Raw genomic sequence first — 20,636 nt, 5'->3', positions numbered from 1 at the left:
GTTCATTCTCGTTTTAGTGCCCCACCCTCCCTCGCTTTTCAATTCTTAACTTCTTCACTTCTATTTAGTACATAGGGATCTGCCAGGCCCAGGAGCTGCCACCAGTCCCCTTCGATGCCTTCCCCAAACTGCAGCTCGATTCATGTCCAAGCCATTTACCTTTAACTACTAAAATGCTGTCAAACATAAAATGAGGACGTGGGCCCAGCTAGTGAAACATTATGTAGGAGTAGGTGATAGATAATGAGCATTGATTTGTACATAATTGCACATGAAGAACTTGGGCTTCTTAAATAATACTATACTGTCGCTCAATGATGATGGCTGACCCTCCCGGAGTCTGATTCTAATGGAGGTTTCTTCCCTTTAAAATTGAGTTTTTACTTCCCACTGTTGCCAAGTGCTTACTCATAGGAGGTCATCGGATTGTTAGACAGACATAGACCTTATTTAAACCCACACTGGGGAAATTCACTTGTTACAGCAACACAAGAAAAAAAGTGAATTAGAGATATATTAGAAAAACTAGAAATAGAAAAAATTATAAATAACTTGGAGAATAGTGTACAAAAAAGCCAAAACGCAACACCATGAACACTGAGATTTTTCTTTATATGTACATAGAGTACAGTGGGAGCAATAATAATATACATGTATTTTTAAGCAGCATTTATCCTGGGTGGGTATTGTACGGTCTGACTGCTGCTGGAATAAAGGACCTGCACTCCATCCTACATCGTCACGGTAACAGTCTACTCCTGAAGGAGTTAGTTGTTGTTGGGGATTTCTCTGTATTATCGTAGCGTCTTTACCTCAGGATACATAGCAGCTTGAGGCAACTGTTGTGATTTGGTGATATACAATTAAAACAATTAAAGTATCTCTGGGTCTTGTTTGCGAGTGATGGAAGAAGGGAGCCGGAGATCGACAGACGGATTGGTGCTGCGGCTGCAGTGATGCGGACGCTGCACCGGTCCGTCGTGGTGAAGAGGGAGCTGAGTGTAAAAGCGAAGCTCTCAATTTACCGGTCGATCTACGTCCCTACCCTCACCTATGGCCACGAGCTGTGGGTAGTGACCGAAAGAACGAGATCGCGGATACAAGCGGCAGAAATGAGCTTCCTCCGAAGGGTGGCTGGCCTCTCCCTTAGAGATAGGGTGAGAAGTTCGGCCATCCGGGAGGGGCTCAGAGTAGAGCCGCTGCTCCTCCACATCGAAAGGAGCCAGTTGAGGTGGTTCGGGCATCTGACAAGGATGCCTCCTAGGCGCCCCATGGGTGAGGTGCTCCGGGCATGTCCCACCGGGAGGATGCCCCGGGGCAGACCCAGGACGCGCTGGAGAGATTATATCTCTCGGCTGGCCTGGGAACGCCTTGGTATTCCCCCGGATAAGCTGGAGGAGGTGGCTGGGGAGAGGGAGGTCTGGGCTTCTCTGCTTAGGCTGCTGCCCCCGCGACCCGGCCTCGGATAAAGCGGATGAAGATGGATGGATGGATATCTTAAAATTGTATATATCTATGAATAAACTTGACATTACAGGATTTCATGTTGGACCATTATAATAACAATGTTGACAATTTCTTCTGCTGAATGTGAAGTTTTTTAATATTAAAATTTAAGATGTTGTGTCGTCATAGGCTTTATCACATACAGTATTTATATTTAACACTGAGCACATAAATAAGGGATATTATTTAAATATACTGAGTAGTAGAAATTGAGTGTCTTGCAGTCTCAAAGTCTGTTGATACTAATATAACAAATTTCCATTTAACAGTGTCATCCTCAAACATCTTCATGCAAGCATCCAACAGGACTCTCAGGCTCTCGTTTTAATGAACTGGGATCATTAGAGTTTTATGCAGATTTCATGGGCGTTGGTGTTCTTTCATTCACGCAGGAGAGTGTAATGCAATACATGAAAACATTAAATTATAATTAACAGTTTTCCTTGAACTTTGTATTTTGATACCCTTTTCTTCTCAGCTGCTGCTGCCATGAATTTTCACCTTCATCGCTTGTTTATATGACACGATTTTTATCAAGTTAATCTGAGAACAAGCGCGCCGTCACAGAAACTCAGCCACGTTTGAGCTTACGTATATATGGGATCAGAGAAAGGAGCTCTTCACACTTACCAGAAATGCTGTGATGTTTCTCTTTAACATGCATTTTCCATTAGGACATGCTTCTGTCTGTGGTAAGCAAACTCCTATTGCACAAAGTGTACAGCAAGGTTTATGAATTTATATCACTGCTGCGGTAACAATATACATTGTTTAGTTTGCTTGAATGTTCAAAGAGTGAGCCCCAAGTGGAGATATTTTTTTTTTAAATGTTCTCCAATCTAAGCAAGATAGGCATCAGAGTCCAGCATCATTTGTCCTTTGGCACTACAGTGGACAGGCTGATAAAGAAAATACAATAAAGGGCTGCAGCTTCTAGTAGGTAACAGATTACTTTCAAGGTTATTTCTTTCTTTTTTTATCCGCAGGAGGCTGTAAATTCAAACTTCCTCTGAGAGCTTTGATGTGATTGTTTTCTCTGCTCCAACTGCTCCTGTGTTTCCTGTTCAATCTAAGACAAACTACCACTAGTTTAACAGATACAGACATATATGTTTAGAGATGATCATACACCGTTTGGGCAGGCTTTTTATCAATTTTGGCATAATCATAAAGCATTTCAGGTGACTTACATCTGCTGTATTATTCAAAGTGTTAAAGAGTTTGCCATTTACACCATCCCTTCTTTTTTGAAGCCTCCGCTTGTGTATAGTTGTTATTACTATAATTTAATACCTACTGAATGAGGAGTTGTCATAGATGACTGTATCCTTATCTGTGTGGGTCTACCTGAGGTAGTTTAGCTGAGGGCAGTGCCACTGCTGTACCGGGGCTCTGGTTTCATTTCATTTTCTAGTTAAAAAACAAATTCAAAGTCACGATCTGTAAATACTGGAAACAGGGATTGTCGTGCTTAGCGTGTAATTAAAAGAAACGTGCTTTACTGCCTAAGCCCCCGCTGTCTTGGTAATTTAAAGCAAACGCTTCACAGCTGATTTTTATGAAATGCTGTCTTAGCTTTACACCAGATTTTACACCAAATCTTCCAAAAAGTTCAGCGTGAGACGAGCCTTTGTGTTCTTTTTGGTCAACAGTGGTTTTCTCCTTGGACTCTCCCATTGATGTCATTTTTGCCCATTTTCTTTCTTAATGTTGAATCATGAACACTGACCTTAACTGAGGCAAGTGAAGTCTGAAACTTCTTTTATGTTGTTCTGGGGTCTTCTGTGGCGTCCTGGATGAGCTGTCGATGTGCTCTTGGAGTAATTTTAGTAGGCTGGCCAATCCTGTACGGGGTCACCACCATTCCAAGTTTTCTCCATTTGTGGGTAATGGCTCTAACTGCAGTTTGCTCGGTTCCCAAAGGCTTACACAAGGCTCTCTAACCCTTTCCAGACTGATAGATGTCAGTGACTTTGTTTTTCATCTGCTTTTAAGTTTCTTTATCGTGGCATGAGGTGCTGCTTTTTGAGATCTTTTAGCCTAGTAAGCAGGCGTGGGTGTGATGAGTGAAACTGACCTCTGCTTTCTAAAAAATGTGGTTAATCACAGTTAATGATTTAACAACAGTTAAGGTCAATGACTTTTTAAGCTGCAAAACTGCATTTTGTAATTACTCTTTGTGTGAAATTAAAACTAGTTTGGTGAAACATTAATGTGTGACAAATGCACAAACAACTAAGAAATCAGGAAGGGAACAGCTATTGTTTAAATGTTTTTCTTGGTGAAAAAACAAGAAGAATTCACCTTTCACTCATCAGCTGCTCCATCTCAGAGTGAATGAGAATAGTTCATAGTACATACAGCAAATTATGATTTAAAATAAAAGTTGGGCATAGCCGTCCTGCTTCCTTTGCCTTTGCTGCTGGAGCCACATTAGCGCTCAGGCTGCTGCTGACATGCTGAGGGAAAACACCAGGAGCTACCTCTCTGAACTTGTCAGACATGTGCACAGGATTCAGCCCCACTATAGCCATTAATTGTTTCTGCTGTGGTGTTTCCACCACTGAAAAAGAAACAAAATTGGAAGATATAAGTAGAAATTTCAAGTAATTATGTCAAAGTAAGATTTTAGTAAATAGGAAATTTGAGATAAGAAACTGAACTTTTGACTTATGTATAGGGAAAAAAATGTTTTCCATACTTGTTTTTAAGAATCAGTAATTTAAATTCATTCTGTGTTGAACCATACTATATAAAACAGTTGACAAAGATATACGCTATGACATTGATGTAATAGCCAGACTGTAGTTCAGGGTTGGACAAATGTTAAATTACCAATTTTGCTCTGCGTACCTTCTTTTTTGAAATTGATAGCTAGAGATGCTTTATAGTGGCCACATATATACTCAGCACTTCTATTGAGGGTCACCAAAATTAAGAGTATAAGGCATCGGGCAACAGATGTAGGCTATGGTGTGCAAAAAAATGTTAATTTGCTGTACTGTCTACACATTTTCAGTTGGAGAATGTAATGAATTATTTATCCCTATTTTTGTGTGAAGGTCCTTAGGCTTAATTAAAATACCTCCCTACTTAAATTAAATTAATCTCAGAGTAAATTTGAGATATCCTCTGCTGTGTGACGACAGGTACAACCTTTTGGGCTTAAGTTTATCATGTTGTTGAAATTCAGGGAATTTTTACTGTGTTTGTTGTTGCAAGTTAGTCATCTGAAAACACTGTTTATGAAACAGCATTATAGAAAGGTATAACCATCTTTTGTAACACCTTTTATTTTCCTTCCTTTTTTAAAATATCTTCTCAGCTTGATGTATGTTTTAGTTTTTTAGTTATATCCATTTACCACGCTGAAATTGTTTTTTTCGAGACAGAATTAGACTAACGCCGTGTTGCCGTGACTGTCATCAGCTTTTATCAGTGTCATGATTTACCTGACTGATGAGTGTTCAGAAAATAGCTGCAAGACAAAGAGCGAGAAAGGAGAGTGATGGCTGTTTGTATGCAAGTGCTGCAAGCGGGTGGCAGTGAAGAGAGACAATGCACAGCATAACTAGAGACAAACACAACAGATAGAGAGGGAGATTGACGAGTCAAATCAGCAGCGTGATTAATGTGACAACCTTTAAGAAAAGGTTATGGATCCGGGGGGAACACTAATGTCTGTAGGACATGGAGGAGAAGCAGAGGGGAGAAATGGCAGGAGTCAACTGAGGTGAAAAATTACAGGGATACTCCATTCATGTGGAGTACTGTACTCTGCACTGTCTTCAGAAGTCCACTCCTAGAGATATTTATCTCAACGTATGGTATGTTTTCCCTTTTGAATGGCAGTGCTGAATATTGTTATTGAGGCTTTTTTACACTCTGTGGAATTTCAATATCATGAAAAAACACCCAGCCACAATTTAATATACATGAGCTACAAGATGTTGTACTAAACACACATGTTTGGAGGTCTTCTTTACTATTCACAGCTATACTGACTATATTTCATTAAACTTTCTGTTTCTATTTCTGTCTATGCTAATGTTGACTGCTAATAGCAGCTGCTAACAGCTTTTGACTGTGAGTTTGGACTTTTTGACTCTTCCATAACAAATATGAGCAGTAAAGTTCAAGTACACAGGGACCATTTTTAGATATTATTTATTCACCATGAAGCAATTTTTTCATTAGTTTAAAAATTAATGTTTTACCGACTACATCAGGTTTGTTTTTGAGGGCTGTGGTTATTTTTTGTTTGTTATGTCATCATTTGCTAGCAATTACATTTTTCATTTAAAATGATGCAGTACTGGGTTACTTCTTGCTGGGACTAGATTACTTTTTTAATGCCTGTCATGTCTGGTAGCTCTTGCAGTCAGAATCAAGACCATAAATGCACATAGACTCTCTACAGGTGCATCTTAGTTTTATTATACTTTTGATTTAATTTGATTTATTTTAATTGATTTTTTTTTTAATTTTTACTGTTGTTTAAGAATATATGTGTAATATGACAAAGTGGTGAGAAAACAGATGAAAATGATAAGAATAAGAGGACAGAGGACAAATAGAAAATTTTTTTTTTTTTGTTGTTCTCTTACTTTTTTTGTTACTATTTTGCAGGAGGTAGCTGTTTAAGACAGTGATCCAACACACAGGTACTCGTGTTGATCATTTTGATAGTTAAAAGGTAAGAATTGATATTGCGCTAATAAGACACATTTAATAATACTGCAATATCCACGTGCCACGAGTGTACTGTAAGTTGCCATTATGAACCTTAAAGCTGATAGCAGATGTTAGACTTTGTAGATTATTTATTAATTAATTTCTTATTTTGAATTCATCTTGTTCACTTTTGGTATCTATTCAATGTGATTGGTCTTTTGGAATATTTGACATGCTTTTAGGGTTTCAGAAACTCTCTCCACCTTGTTGCAAATATATTTTGTTAAAAAATGGACAGAAAACACCATTAATAATGTCAAAGATTAGTTAGTTTGACAGCATATTTTATATTTTTATAATTATTATTACTTTTTATTCTGTAAGTGTTATTGTTTTTATTTGATTTTTTTGGTTGTTGTTTGCTTTGTAACAGGTTTTTGTCTGAGAAACCAGCTCTTATTCCCAGTAATGGCTGCTTATTACCGTCTTCCTCCCTAGAAACCCACGCTCGGGGTCCAGCCCTTGTTTGCTCTAAAATGCATCTGGCACCACTTGCTAAGATCACCAAGCATGGCACAAACACAGAGGGGGCTAACTATAGGAACAAAATGGATTTGAGATTAGTAGTGCTTCATGTTCTCTGCATCAAATTTGGTTGAGTTGCGGGTGAGAATTTTTAGAGCATAACTTCAGTGTCACTCACTCGTCACTCCTGATTGTTGTTCAGTCTCTTTTTTTTCCAGTTTCGATTATGTGGAAATTAAATTTTCAGCTTTTGACTGAGTTTTTCAAGTCACACTCTCAACTGATAATAAGCAAACGGGGACTTATTTTATTTCAAAGTTCTCCCAAGTTTCTCTCATCTGCAGTGCCCAGAGGTTGTTCATTTTCACCTTGCAGTTCTGCAGCTGTTACTGACTAAATTTAGGATTTTTTTTTCCTTTCCCCAGTAGAAATTACATACAAATAGCCTAGGGCTTAAGTCAGGGTCTGATTGGTTAATTAGTAACGAGTGGAAACAGCACTCATGTATCATGGCCCTCACCCATTTGAATTGCTGAACAAACCCAAGATGTGATTTTGATTTGAATGTTGCTTATAATCAGCGTCCAGGTTGCGGCACAGATGAGCGCAGGCCTCTCTCTGCTCTAACTTCAGCCGAACATTATGCATTAATGTTCCCATCGCTCATAGCACGAAGTTGACCGAGAGCACCTTAATGGCCCCCGTAGACGAGTGGCACGTAACTTCAACATCTGACTAACGAATGTGCCCGGGCCCTTTGAGGCGTTTTATCCTCTTCACTCACTCCCTACCCACAATTCCTGGCTGCTGCTCTAAAACGTTGAGAGGCTCAAAATGACACAGGGGGGATAAGCATAACAGAACATACAGCGGGGAAAGTAGTAAAGATGGATATGAACCTATAAATTAAAATGCTCTAGAATATAGAGTAATCAAAGAGACATTAAATGTGATACACTCGTTTATAATCTTTAAAGTCTTGCAGGGATCAGGCAGTGTAATGCTAATCATAAATACACCACGGCTCATATGAGGCAAGGTATTAAATTAAGTGGTGAGTTTTTGCGGAGTTAAAATAGACGGACAACAACAAGCACTGAGATATTTTGAACAGACTCATAAGGAAGACGCTGCCAAATAGGAGAATGACATTTTGATTCTGCTGTTTTCATCCTCACTATGTGACTGTAACAATGGGAGATTGATGTTACATGTCCTCCATAATCAGACTGACTCTCTTGACTGTGGCGGCTTCATGATGGGAAATATGTTCATATATTAGCAGTAAAAAGATGTAAAACAATGTTTTTCTTGATGCTCCTGGACCACAGAGGAATAATGGAGAGAAATCAAGGCTGTTACATTGTGAGAATAAATCAGAGAAGAGACAGTAAGAGCTTTCACACAATACAAAAGCACCGCTTCACCACCACCACCACCACTCCCTATCACACAAGCACGGCGTCTACGTCCCAACAGCATTAGTCAGTCCCATCGTTGTACTGGGACCTGGTCTGTCTTTACTTATTTACTGCTCAGTGCGTTAGCCTTTGCTCTGAACCACTTCTTGCCCGGCTCACAGCAATATATTGTTTTGCTTTTCCCTATTGTCTAGCCCACCCTCAAGCACCTACAACAATATCCAACTCCCACACACGAATGTCTTGATAAGTGAATTCAGTTTGTCCACTTTCGAACAAGATGAGCTCAGGCTGAAAGTGAACTGTCCTTTTCAGCAGCCTGCAATCAGGGAGAAGCAGTGGGCTGAAATTGTGTCACTGAGGCTAATTACAGGCAATTAAAAGCCAGTTGTCTGTTCACTGTCACCGGCTGAGGCTGGAACTACCCGTTTCTTTATGTAGTAAGGCTTTAGGAGGTTACATTTCTGTGACAATATTCATTGAACAGCACTTGATGGGTTGGCAGCTTCAGTCAGTTGGTGGATCTGATGGTCACTGAACAACTGGATGGATTGCTATGAAATTCTCATACAAGTATTCAGGGTTCGTACAGCATGAAATCAGTCCCTTGATTTTTCTTGTACACTCCACGAGGCTGTTTTTGTTTTTAGGAACATATCTCATGTCAGTTTCGGATGGATAGCCACATAATCCAAACTAATTTCAACAATAATTTACCCCTCGCCATGCATTTTTAATAACCCGACTCTCTGACATATCCTGGAGTGCCATCTGATTCTGATCTATCTATAAAATGATCTTACCATGAGTCCTTGGTTTATTGTTTTTGTCTCTGAACTATTAAATTTGCCAAAATGAATATGGTCAAAACGGAGCATTAAAATATTAGAGTTGTGATTGTATTAAACGTGCTCTCACTCTCTCTCCGAGTGTGCAGCATGAATATGTGTGCAGTAAGTGCTATACTGCATACTGATATTTACTACGTATAACCTGTTTCAAGCTTACAGAAAATTATTACATTTTTGTGCACAAAGGAAATGTTTTTCCAAAAGAATAAAAAATAAAATATATCGTTTCTACTCCCGTGAAACCGTTCTATCACATTCCATAACAGTTTTTTGTAGCTTTCAAGCTCTTTGTTAGCACTTTCTTGTCCTACCGTGAATGTCTTTGAACCGAACAAGGCTACAGCTGCATCTGTTACTTTGCTACAAGTTGTTTCTGGCTTATTTTCACATCCAAATAGGAACGATACAACAAAAATGTCTTTATCTCTTTGTGGTTTAAGACTCATATTACCCTCTTGAGACCCTGCGTCCTCTTATGTGAACATTCCATTTAGGTTTTTCTGCACTTTCTGCTTCATTCTGACCAATAAAGTGTTTCATAGTTAGCTGCAATGGTGACTTTATTGGGTTATGATGTAAAAAAAAAAAAAAAAAAAAAAAAAAAGCAGAAAAACTTGCTGTCATTCTAAGAAGTGATGCCTTTTTAAAATTACTTTCTGTTCAGAGATGATCTTTAATTTTCATGCTAATCAGGTCTAGCTAATCCCAGATAGTTTGGAGAAATTAGAAATGCATCCTAAACAAGATCTCAGGAGGTTGCATTTCTTCCTCTTAAACTAAAGGCCTTTTTTTATGGTTTTTTAAAATGCAGAAAGTTTTCTGTTATCGTTTCCTGTTTTTACTAATACAGTACTGTCACATCACCACGACATTGCCTATGAGTGGTCCTGTTTGTCTTTTTGTCCCTGTGCATTAAACAGCAGACTCCATAGCTCTATCGCGCTACTAAGTCTAAAACTCTGCACTGAACCTTTGTGCTTCTTTTTTGTTTTCGTTGTGTTTTTTTGTATTTTTTTGGTGTTTTTTCCTGGCTTTGTTGTGCACAGGAAGAATTGCATTATATTTTGATGTGTCCCTATAACACCACCACTGAAGTACATCAGCACACTACTCTAAGCACTACAATTTGTTTAGTATTCACACTGAGTTCTTTGAATATATATTTTTTTTAATTTGTTTTTTCAGTCACTTTGAATGCCCAAGAACCTGCTTAGAATAAATATGTATGGATTAGAGATACAGAGTGTGTGTTGTTCTCTCAAAAAATGCTCAAAGTAGCTCTTTAATCAATTATTGAGAATATGAAGCTTATGATAAAAAAAAACTTTAAACGAATAACAAATACCTTTTTACAGCCATTGAATCAAATTACTGCAAGACATTTTTTCTATTGTGTCCGTCAGATATAGTTTTCATTCACGTGCTATCAAGCTGCTTCCATGTCCATTAAATACGTCTATATAAATTACCCTGGACTTTAATATTCCTGTCAGCACCTGCTTCTTACTCAGCTCCACTCCTCGCTTTAGTTTCCATTTTTATCCATACTTTTAAATTCCTCTTTCATCTCTGTTTAATGGCCCCTGTTTAGTTTGTGCTCCACTGAAGTCATGCTGCTGCTGCTGCTGCTGCTGCTGCTGCTGCTGCTGCTGCTCCTTTAGAGATGAGCATTCTGGGGCGGAATGAGCCGCAATATGCCTCCTATCCATTATTGATCCATGATTAACTGGAGTTCAGCGGGGTTCTGGATTTCAGCACGCTAAAATAGGCTGGGAAATCTTGGCAAGTGGATGCCAAGATTTGGCGCCACATTGCCGTACAAGACAAGCTGCACTTTTCCTACAACAGCCTTACAGTGTAAACTTCTCACAGTGTGTTTTTTTCTGTTTTTTGTGAGAAGTAACTGTGAGGGTGGTACTGGTGATAACACGGGCCAGAAGTAAAAGAATCCTGTCAGCGTATCCCCCCCCCCCTCGACAGCCATCTGTATCACTCAGGGAAAGCCTCCTCGAGACAGCTCTGCACACCCACTGATCCTGATGTATTTTGACATTGATGGTGCACACAACTGACCTTTGGGCTGTCGAGTGCACTCAAACAACACTTGCTGCATGTGTTTATGTCCCTAGTCTAATGAGGATGTATCTGCAGCCAGCCTACTCCAGGAGCAAGTGCCAGTATGCAGCTGCTGCTACCGGGGATGTAATGACAGCTTCTTGCCTGACTCATACTGGGTAACATTTCAGGAGTGGTGTTCCTTTGGCACTGTTAAGATGAATCTTCATCGCATAAACTCACTTGTGTTTTCTCCATTTTGAATTTATGCCATTCTTACATGTGATCAAATTCATATTCTCTCTGTCTTAAAATGTTTTTAATTAAAATGGAATTAATAAAATGTTAATATGGGGGGAAAATGCCAGCCGCATGCTTGGAAGTGCCTCCGGTTTACCAAAAATTAAAGTATTGTGTGCAGATAGTACTTCACAACCCCATATCTTTTTCCCGTACAGAATCCAACCAGAGGAATAAGCAAAGAAAACTCTTTGTGTAACTTTTTTTTCCTACTCTTGGGTAAGACTGTGCAGATATTTGCTCTTCTGAAAGCACTGAGGCAGCATTGAGAGCTGCTTTGGTCTCAGGGTGAAATCTCAGAAGTCGCACGCCACTTTACCTGCCTGGACTGCTCTCAGGGGGGCGGCAGCGTCATTAAATATGCATGAATCTCACGGAGAATCATCTTAGGAAAGGTTTACCTAGCCAACACCTGTCTGATCTTTGTTTTTCATCTGAATGGGCTTTGACGCAGCTCCAGTACAGCAGCGTGCATTTGCTTGTAGAGGTCAGACTGGTACGAAGGACAGTCGTAGCATCAGTTGAGTAGGTTGTCACTGTGAAGCGAAAAGTAAAATCTTCTACTTCTATGTAATTTGTGCGCTCGCCCCGTGACAGCTGGGATAGGCCGCAGCCCAACCCTGACCCTGAATTGGATAAGCAGAAGACAGTGCAGTGACGGGTAATTTGTTCGAACGCAGTTTTGACATCTGCGCTTGTTTTCCTGACGCTGCTTTTTATTTTATTAGTATAGAGACTGATTGTCAGCCGCAGAGCTTTGTCACTCGCTCTTTTTTTTTCATATGCACCTTTGTCGACACTGCAACAATCTTATGCATTGAAGTTGCGATTCGTTCTTTGTTTTCCATATTGAGTGAAAATGACATTTTCACTGGCATTTTCACTTGGGTTGTGTGTGGGGGTGTTTACCATTTGTTCATCAGCAAACAAAAAAAAAAAGCAAATCAGATGTGTTCTCTTCTATAAGCCCTGCTGTTGATAACAACAGGATACTCATTTAAATGTGCTACAAATTTCAAACGCGACAGCTGAAACCTCATTATTTTTGCAAAAATGACATGTTTAGGATTTAGCTGGGTCAGTTATACCCACGTTCTCCATGACTATGGGTTACGCTGTGTCTTGAATCCCAATTATTCTCTGTGTTGGCAGGTGGAAGAAATCTGTGGAATGGAAACAGCCCTATTTCAGTTTTGTAAATTCATTGCTCCGGTGCAAGGGTTCAATTTTCAAGGGCAATATATAGAAACCAACTGTAACAACCTCATTAGTGAGACTTTCAGTTTGCCAATTAGCATTCAACCTTGAAGTTTTATGCTCAGACAAAAGTCACCATCTGTCAGCACAATGCAGGGCGACCCTCTGTGATAGTGATGCGCTCACAGCTCTCTAACTGTGTTTGTTTTGGCTGCAGGAACTTCTACTACATCACCATGCTGCGCGACCCAGTCTCCCGCTACCTGAGCGAGTGGAAACATGTCCAGAGAGGAGCCACATGGAAGACCGCCCTCCATATGTGTGATGGACGTTCGCCCACCCAGGACGAGCTGCCCACCTGCTACAGTGGGGATGACTGGTCCGGCGTCACCCTGACAGAGTTCATGAACTGCCCGTCGAACTTGGCGAACAACCGTCAGGTCCGCATGCTGGCTGACCTGAGCCTGGTGGGCTGCTACAACCTGTCCTCCATGAACGAAAGCCAGCGCAACCACATCCTTTTAAGCAGCGCCATGAGCAACTTGAAGAACATGGCTTTCTACGGCCTGACTGAGTTTCAGCGTAAGACCCAGTACATGTTTGAGCGGACGTTCAGCCTGCGCTTCATCTCTGCCTTCACGCAGATTAACAGCACGCGAGCTGCCAACGTGGACCTGAGCGAGACTGTGCGCAAACGCATCGAGGACCTCAACTACTTGGACATGCAGCTGTACGAATATGCAAAGGACCTGTTCCTCCAGCGTTTCCAGTTCACCCGCCAGAGGGAGCACCAGGAAGTGCGCTTGAAGAGGCGCGAGGAGAAGCGCTGGCTGCGGGAGCAGAGAGACCAGGTCAGGCCTTGGCCGCCCAAACACAGAGGCGGCGGCAACAGAGGCGGGAGAGTGGGAGGAGGTTTTGAGAAGGAAACTGAGAGTGACTTCCCAGCCACCACCGAGGACTACACGAGCCAAGTAGCCCGCTGGTGAGGCGCTGGTCCGATAAAGAGAGAGGAGCCAGAGAGAGCGGTGGATGGAGATTCCCAGTGGACTAGTTAAAACAAACGTTGGACTCTCTCTTGTGCATCTTATGTCTCTCTTTGTGTCTCACCATTAACCTGTCTGCTGAATCTATCCGTTTTGTCAGCTTCAGTGTGATCCGAGTGCTCCGCTATTTCTTTATGAAAACTGCTGAGTTTGAGCCTTGCAGCAGCTCTGTCTTGGAGTACCTTTGGTGTCTTAATCTTTAAATGCTGTTTATTTTTGTCAATTAATTATCGCCTCGGTTCTTTATAAACTGAATAAGATGATAAATTGGTGTGAAAGAAAAGAAGAAGAAGAAAAAAACGCTGCTAGAGACACTGCATTGAGTTCTTTTTATTTATTTATTTATTTTATTTTGGCATTCAATATTGATGGATGTCACCGAAGTCAGCATCTACTGTATGTTGCAACTGTTAGAAAATATGACATATGAAAGTTGTATTAGGGGAACTGGTGGTTGCATGTCACACATCCACTTTGTACTTACAATTGGGGAGAGCGATATCCAAAAGACACACAGAGTCAAAGTGAATAGTGAAAACACGGAATCTGTTTTCCTTTAACTTAAAGTCAGGGAAACCTTCACTTCACATATTGTATGCATGCAGTACCCATCCTTTAAACCAAATTATAAAAAGGTCTGTCGCTATTGCTTTGTTTGCTGTGCAATATATATTTTATTTTCTCAAGCGCAATACCTTGCAGACTTTAACACCCTCCCCTCCAAAGACAACACAAAGGCAGTCACACAGCAGTTAGATGGCATCCAGCTGAACAAAATAACTTCAGTCATTCCCTGTACTGTTGGTAGAACATTGTATCTGTGGTGGGGGGAGGAGAAAAAAGGCATATTTTCTGAGTAATTCCTTTTTTGAAGTAGTCAGTTGCAGAGATAAAAAGTTGGTAAATAGTACAGGTGATGAAATGTGTCAGTGTGGCTGGTATGTGGCTTGACTGTGAATGAGTTGATCAGCATTCAGTTCCCATGCTCCTCCCCGTCACACTGGCTGCTTTTACATATTTGTAGAGCTGACGGCAACTGCACTGTGGGCAGTGAGAGCGCTCTAACTCCAGCAGAGTGCCAGGATACAAAGACAAGCCTCAAAGCAGATAGTTGGAGAAAAAAAAAATGTTATTTCCTCTCCCTGATAGTTTCCAGTCCCTTGAATCCATCATGTTTTTATCTGGTTAAATAGGCTTCAGTGTGATGCTTTTTATGTTCCTTATCTCTCATTCAGTCACAACCTGTGCTTATCAAATTAAATGTTCACTAAATGTCAGCACTGGAGTCGCACGGCCGCTGCCATTTTAACACTAATTTCTCGTGTTTATTCTCTAAATGCAGTTACTTCAAAACACCTCGTGCGGTACATTTTTGTTTGATTTTGTCATGTTTGAATGATTCATCCAGCCGGTGCAGCAAATGTGTTAAATGCATACTGGTGTAGTGTTTAGAGGTAAATGGGTACACCTGCCTATATGGATATACTTCAGTTCGGTGAGTGTGTGGATGGATGGGGCAGACGAAAGATGAGGTGTATAGCACATTAATAACAGTCAAGTGTTTCAAGTGTACCTAACCATGTTACAGCTCCGAACACTGAACAGCTATTTGCATCATTTAGATTTCATATAGCCATGCCATTTGTGGTGTATCAGAGGAACATTGATTAAGTGTCTGATTAATGATAATGGGGATTGCAGGACATTTTCACCCAAACAAGCATTAAGGTAATAAGTTTATTGTTTCTTTAAGTAACATAACATTTTTTTAATAAAGTACAAGTAGGGCTTTTTTTTTTAATCTTACTGTACTTACTATTTGAATGGGTGCTTTTCATCACTGGATTATATTGACAATACCCTGGCACTCCAGCCCTGATTAAAACTATGTCTCTTGAAAAATGGCCAAAACCGATTCAGCTTAAAGGCTTTTTGAGAAAAAAAAAATACTGATCGCACCCATGGTCCAGTAAGCATCCCGTCAGTCAAAACTGTGATATACATGAGGCTGTCCACTCACTACAATGCTGTACTATTGTATAGTATGTACTGTATGTCTTGCATGCTGCACTGTGACATTTTCTGTACGACCATAATGACAACAAAGTTGATTTGCCTGTGATGAAACTACTAATGCTGCATATCGACTGCATTGTTACACCTAGCTGGCGACCTGTCCTTTGTTGCGTGATTGGTGCAGCAGGTGACCAGGTGTCTCACTTTCTGTAGGCGTGCAGATTGTTTTCCCAAATTTAGACTCGATTTAGTTTTGAAATTGAACACATCTCAGAAAAAGCAGCTCAAAACGACATGCTAATGAGGTCTTAAAGGACTACTAGACAGAACAATAGCAAGAGCCCAGGAGTCTACAATCACATAAGATCAAAAACAAAGCAAAAGCTAACTTTTGTACATTTGTCATTTGCATGATTATTGCATTAGTAACATATCCCAGGAATCCCACAAATTTAATTTGCCATTTATTGGCTCAAAGAGGATCTATTATTATGTTGTTTAAAAATGGGGATTTTTCTGAGTTTGTTTTGAAAAATATCATCACACACATTAAAATGAAAAAAAAAAAAAAAGAATTTGCCAAAGCCAAAGTGTTGTATAAACCTAACCATAAAGAAATGTCGGCCAATCAAATCCCACAAATAGTAGCACAACAGCACAGTCTGATGTCAGGAAAGGAAATAAAGTTATGAGATAAAAATCTTTGTTTTTGTGTTCACGTGTAAATGCAGAAATTGAGTTTTCAAAGGAGTTTTTATCTAAAACACTGTTAACATGAGGATGAAGGGCCAAAACACATAGAAAAGACTATGTTTACCAAAATGCCTGTTTATGTGTGGACAGCTTTAGTATGCTGAGTTGTGGTTATAAAAGCAACTGTGTGTAATACAGTACATATTTCCTGTTGTACCATTTACTGTTGTGTGAAATCAGCACCATAATACATAAGGTTGTAATCTAGGTAAGCTGGTGAAGTAATGTGGCATATTTGCCAACTAGCATCTACAACAAGATGGGATTCTTACAGTTTTTTCTACCTGCTACCAAAAAATTATAAACCATCTAATAGGAAAACAGTATCTAAAAGATGGACACAGCCATCCTGTTATCACTGGCTGGTTAGGTCCTGAAGCTGTGAGCTTTTTGAATGCAGCTGTCTTGGATGAGCAGATACATTAGCAACCTGCTTTATCATCTATTCGACACATTTTGGGACAATAATTTTCAAAATGATCACGATTGTGTATTTAATAAAACCTGAAACCTGCAAGTGAAACCAAGTATCTCTGGGAAAGTGTGTACTGAGGTCTTAGCTTAAGAGAGGAATAAGGTTGCTTTCCCAAAGACTTCCAAACCAGAACAGTCGACAGCTGCTGGCTAGGATTTTTACTTGCAACATATTGTTTTCATTCACAGGAAGTATTTAAGACTTCTCCTGAGATTATTTAAATGAATGGGGAGAGAGCCATTACTTTAATTTCAGTGGTCACTAGGCCATAAATAGATAGGATTTTTTTAAAATGCTTTAAAACGTTGGTGATTGTCCAAGTGCTAAAAGTGTTTCTCTTTTCCGGCACTTTTTATGTGAGCACACACTTACACGGCATTATTGCTTAATTAACAGCTCATTCCAGAGCGCCAGTCATGCTGACGTGATCAACGTCTCTGTGTCATGTCACTCTCTTATGATGTCTCTGGCTGTATTCCACTTAGCTGATTGGGTTTTAAGTTCCTGTCCTTGTGATTTTAATGTGGTAACACCTGTGCTTTTATAACAACTAAAAGTGTGTGCTGTGCGAAAGCCTATTGTACTATATTATCTTACAGAGTTTAAATGCATTTTTAAGCACATGGGGTATGCATTTCTACTGCTATCTAACCATAAGCTGATTTCTTTTAACGTCATCAGCTGCCCAAAGGATGTCTGTGTCTTTATATTACAGCCTCTAATTAACAGTATAGTAATTTTATTGTGCAATTTGGACATAGGTAATTGCAGTAGAAGAAAACACGGCACTAGGGAATTGCATAAAGCGTTACCATTTCTGCACTGCAGTGCTGCACTGCTGTGTGAAAGCAGAATTACAGTGTTCCCCTCATGACAGATGGCATGAGCAGAAACGCCACATAGCTACTAATGAAACACTTGTACAGACTCGAGTTTTGTATAACGTGGGTGTGCATGTGTGTTGGTATATTGGAGGAACGGGAACAGGGGGCATAGTTGTGTGGATCTGTTGTTATTTTGTTTAAAAATAAGTCATTACCTAGAAATGGTGAGTATCTGTTTTTTCAAAAAATGAGATCTCATCAGTTTATGGATCCAGTTTTTTGTTTTCTAGTTGCTGGGTGCACTTTCTTTATCGCGCTCTTATCTACGGCACCTCTTCATCTCTTTCTGACCACAGAAAAATATATGTTTACTTGTTGAAAATGATTAAAACAAGAGTACACTGGTGAAATTTAAGCTCCTTATCGCTGTGATTTCTGAAGATCTGCATCACCACATGACATTCTAAGAAGACTTTCCACCAATTAGAGAGGTGTAAATAAAGTGATGAAAAAAAGCATGAATTTTCACTCTAAATTAAAACCACTAGTCCCAGGAATGTCTGACATGCCATGTTGTTAAAGGAGGATTTCAGTGAACTTGTCCATGAAAGAGTGTCTGTCTTAGAAGCTGATTTATCTGTTTTTTAAAATGGTTTTATGTGTTGCTGGAGAGAGCACTCTTAGTGTAAGAATTTCTATGTACATATTAAAAGTCTTGTGATGAAAAGAACAATCTAAAGGCTGTTTGGCGTGTTATATTTAATCAGCCATTTTCTTGTCAGACCTTAAAAATATGAGCAAGTCCTGCTTAACACATCTGAAATAAATGCATTGAATGGCCATGAGATTATGATGTGTGCTGTTTTATCAAGATAGGATTCATTAACAGCTATTTATATATATTTTTTTATTAATTTATGCACTTGTCCACTATATAAGATGTGGGAGGTCTGAATTTTTACCATCAAGTATTTAATTTTCTAGAAAAAAAGTAATGATAAAAAATATTTTCTGAAGCTTGTTTTCAAAAATTCACAAACCATCCCATGCAGAATTTATACAAGTCAGTTTCAATCACTATACCTCCATTATGTTATCGCAGCTTAATGCATGAGTCAAGCAATTAAGAGAAAAATCATTGTCGTCTTACAGTATGTTGACAGAATAAATTGCAAGACTGCTTTAACAAATTCTCATGCGTCTTGCAAAATGTCAAAGACATTGCACATGATGTATGTTTAGAGTTAAAAAATACATAATTACAGAGTTTATACTCAAGTGAATGTTTTCATTTGTACTGATGAGGAAGTAATATGTCAAAGTATGTACACTGCTTTCATAACACCTAATTAACGGTGGTGTTTTTATTATGATACTGTCACGACCTTTAATTTTCACAGAAAAATCCTCTTGTAGATGTTTATTTCTTTAAAGCCAGATGATATCAAGTGAAAACCGCAGATACTAGCAGACATTATGGATTTTCTCTAATGTATGAATATGAAAGTAGAGTATTTTTTTAAAGAGTCACAATAAACCTGATTGTTATCTAATTAGATCACTAATTTGGCAGTAAGTGCAACAATATTACCCAAGAAGTACATTTATTACCCTCCTCTATGAAAACCAAGTGCCTCTGTGCTGTATTGAATTAACTGCATAAAGCACGTCACATTGTATATTACAGCTGTGTCTCTACTAACATACCCAAGCTTCTCTGTCCCCTCAGGTTTATATGGATGGCTACTTCAGCATTTTAGCAGCAAGTCATTTCCACCCAGATGGTATGACTGTATTATCTTCAGTGTTTAGCCATAGGAAGTATGTAATGACTTGAAGATAATCGCGTTGCTTGAAATCAGTGCTTTACTTCCTCAGCTTTTATTGTCAGCACAAAATCTGGTGCCTGATACCGTACAAGGGTACGCAGAAGCAAAACAGCTCTAAAAACATCTCTGACAGTGTTTACTGCCCATCCACATCAAATTCAGACTCACAGTCGAGCTGGAGTCTATGCCAGCTGTCACAGAGACAGACAATGTAGAATCACCAATTAACTTAACGTGCGTGTTTTTGGACTGTGGGAGGAAGCCAGAGTACCTAGACAGAACATGCAAATTCCTGTGGATGCCAGTGGATTTGAACCCAGGATCTTGAAGCAACAATGCTAACTAATACACAACGTGCTTTTTACTGTATCTTACAGAATAGCCAGTGTCTTTATATTCAAAGAATAAAACAAAATGAAACAGGTAAAAATAAGAACATGCAGGTTTAAACTGCATACTTACATGTGCTGCATTGGGCTTTGAAAACACGGTTTAGGGTCACCTGGAATTGTCAGACACACCCACACACACACAGACATGATGTATAGTGATCCTCATTTTATCACGTTGACCTTCAGCAAACACAGAATAAGATATAGCCTTATAATAACTTACATCACACTAGTGATACCCAACTGTTCCAGTGTCCTCATGTTGAGCCTCTGTATGGTAAGATTTATGGAAATATATTTTGGCAAAGACTGACATCTGCTGGTCACAACATGCAATGTCTTGTAATTAGTTGATGAGCCTTTAGTTTCTGTAAGACCTACCACACAAGACGTCGACATTTTTATGATGATATTTCCCAGCAGTCATTTTGGAAAATGGAAATGTGTAATGTAAAATAATATATTATGTATAGTATAAAATCAAATATTTATAGCTTATGTCTTTCTTTTTCAATGTCCTTACCCGATGCACTGCAGGGCTTTGTAATGCAGGTCAGTGAACAGAAGCGTTAAAACATCCTTTGACAGAGTTGCATTTAATAATTTAATTTTAACCTGAAAACTTTACTTCTTAAATAAATTCTGCTATTTTGAAATAGAGTCAATAATCTTCATTAAACACCTAGATAGTTTAAATGTTACAGGAAAAGACAGTCTTATACCTCTTCATTTCTAGCAGCAGAAAAAATGTGAGTGAATGGGTACTTTTTCAATA

General features: G+C 39.3%; 1 protein-coding gene across 1 annotated transcript in view; it reads left to right on the top strand.

Moving 5' to 3' along the window:
• The window catches only part of hs6st3b (heparan sulfate 6-O-sulfotransferase 3b), a 78,712-nt gene extending 63,204 nt beyond the window's left edge, over positions 1 to 15,508 (top strand). Inside the window, exon 2 of the mRNA XM_003447359.4 lies at positions 12,747 to 15,508. Within this exon, the coding sequence (XP_003447407.2) occupies positions 12,747 to 13,515 (769 nt within the window). The 3' untranslated portion in view covers positions 13,516 to 15,508. The remainder of the gene's footprint in view (positions 1 to 12,746) is intronic.
• Positions 15,509 to 20,636: the final 5,128 nt, after the last annotated feature.

This window comes from Oreochromis niloticus, linkage group LG16 (assembly GCF_001858045.2).
Source record: "Oreochromis niloticus isolate F11D_XX linkage group LG16, O_niloticus_UMD_NMBU, whole genome shotgun sequence".
In the NCBI taxonomy this organism is placed as follows: Eukaryota; Metazoa; Chordata; class Actinopteri; order Cichliformes; family Cichlidae; genus Oreochromis; species Oreochromis niloticus.
The sequence above is the reverse complement of the archived record's forward strand: the minus strand, read 5'-3'. Positions and strand labels throughout refer to the sequence as shown.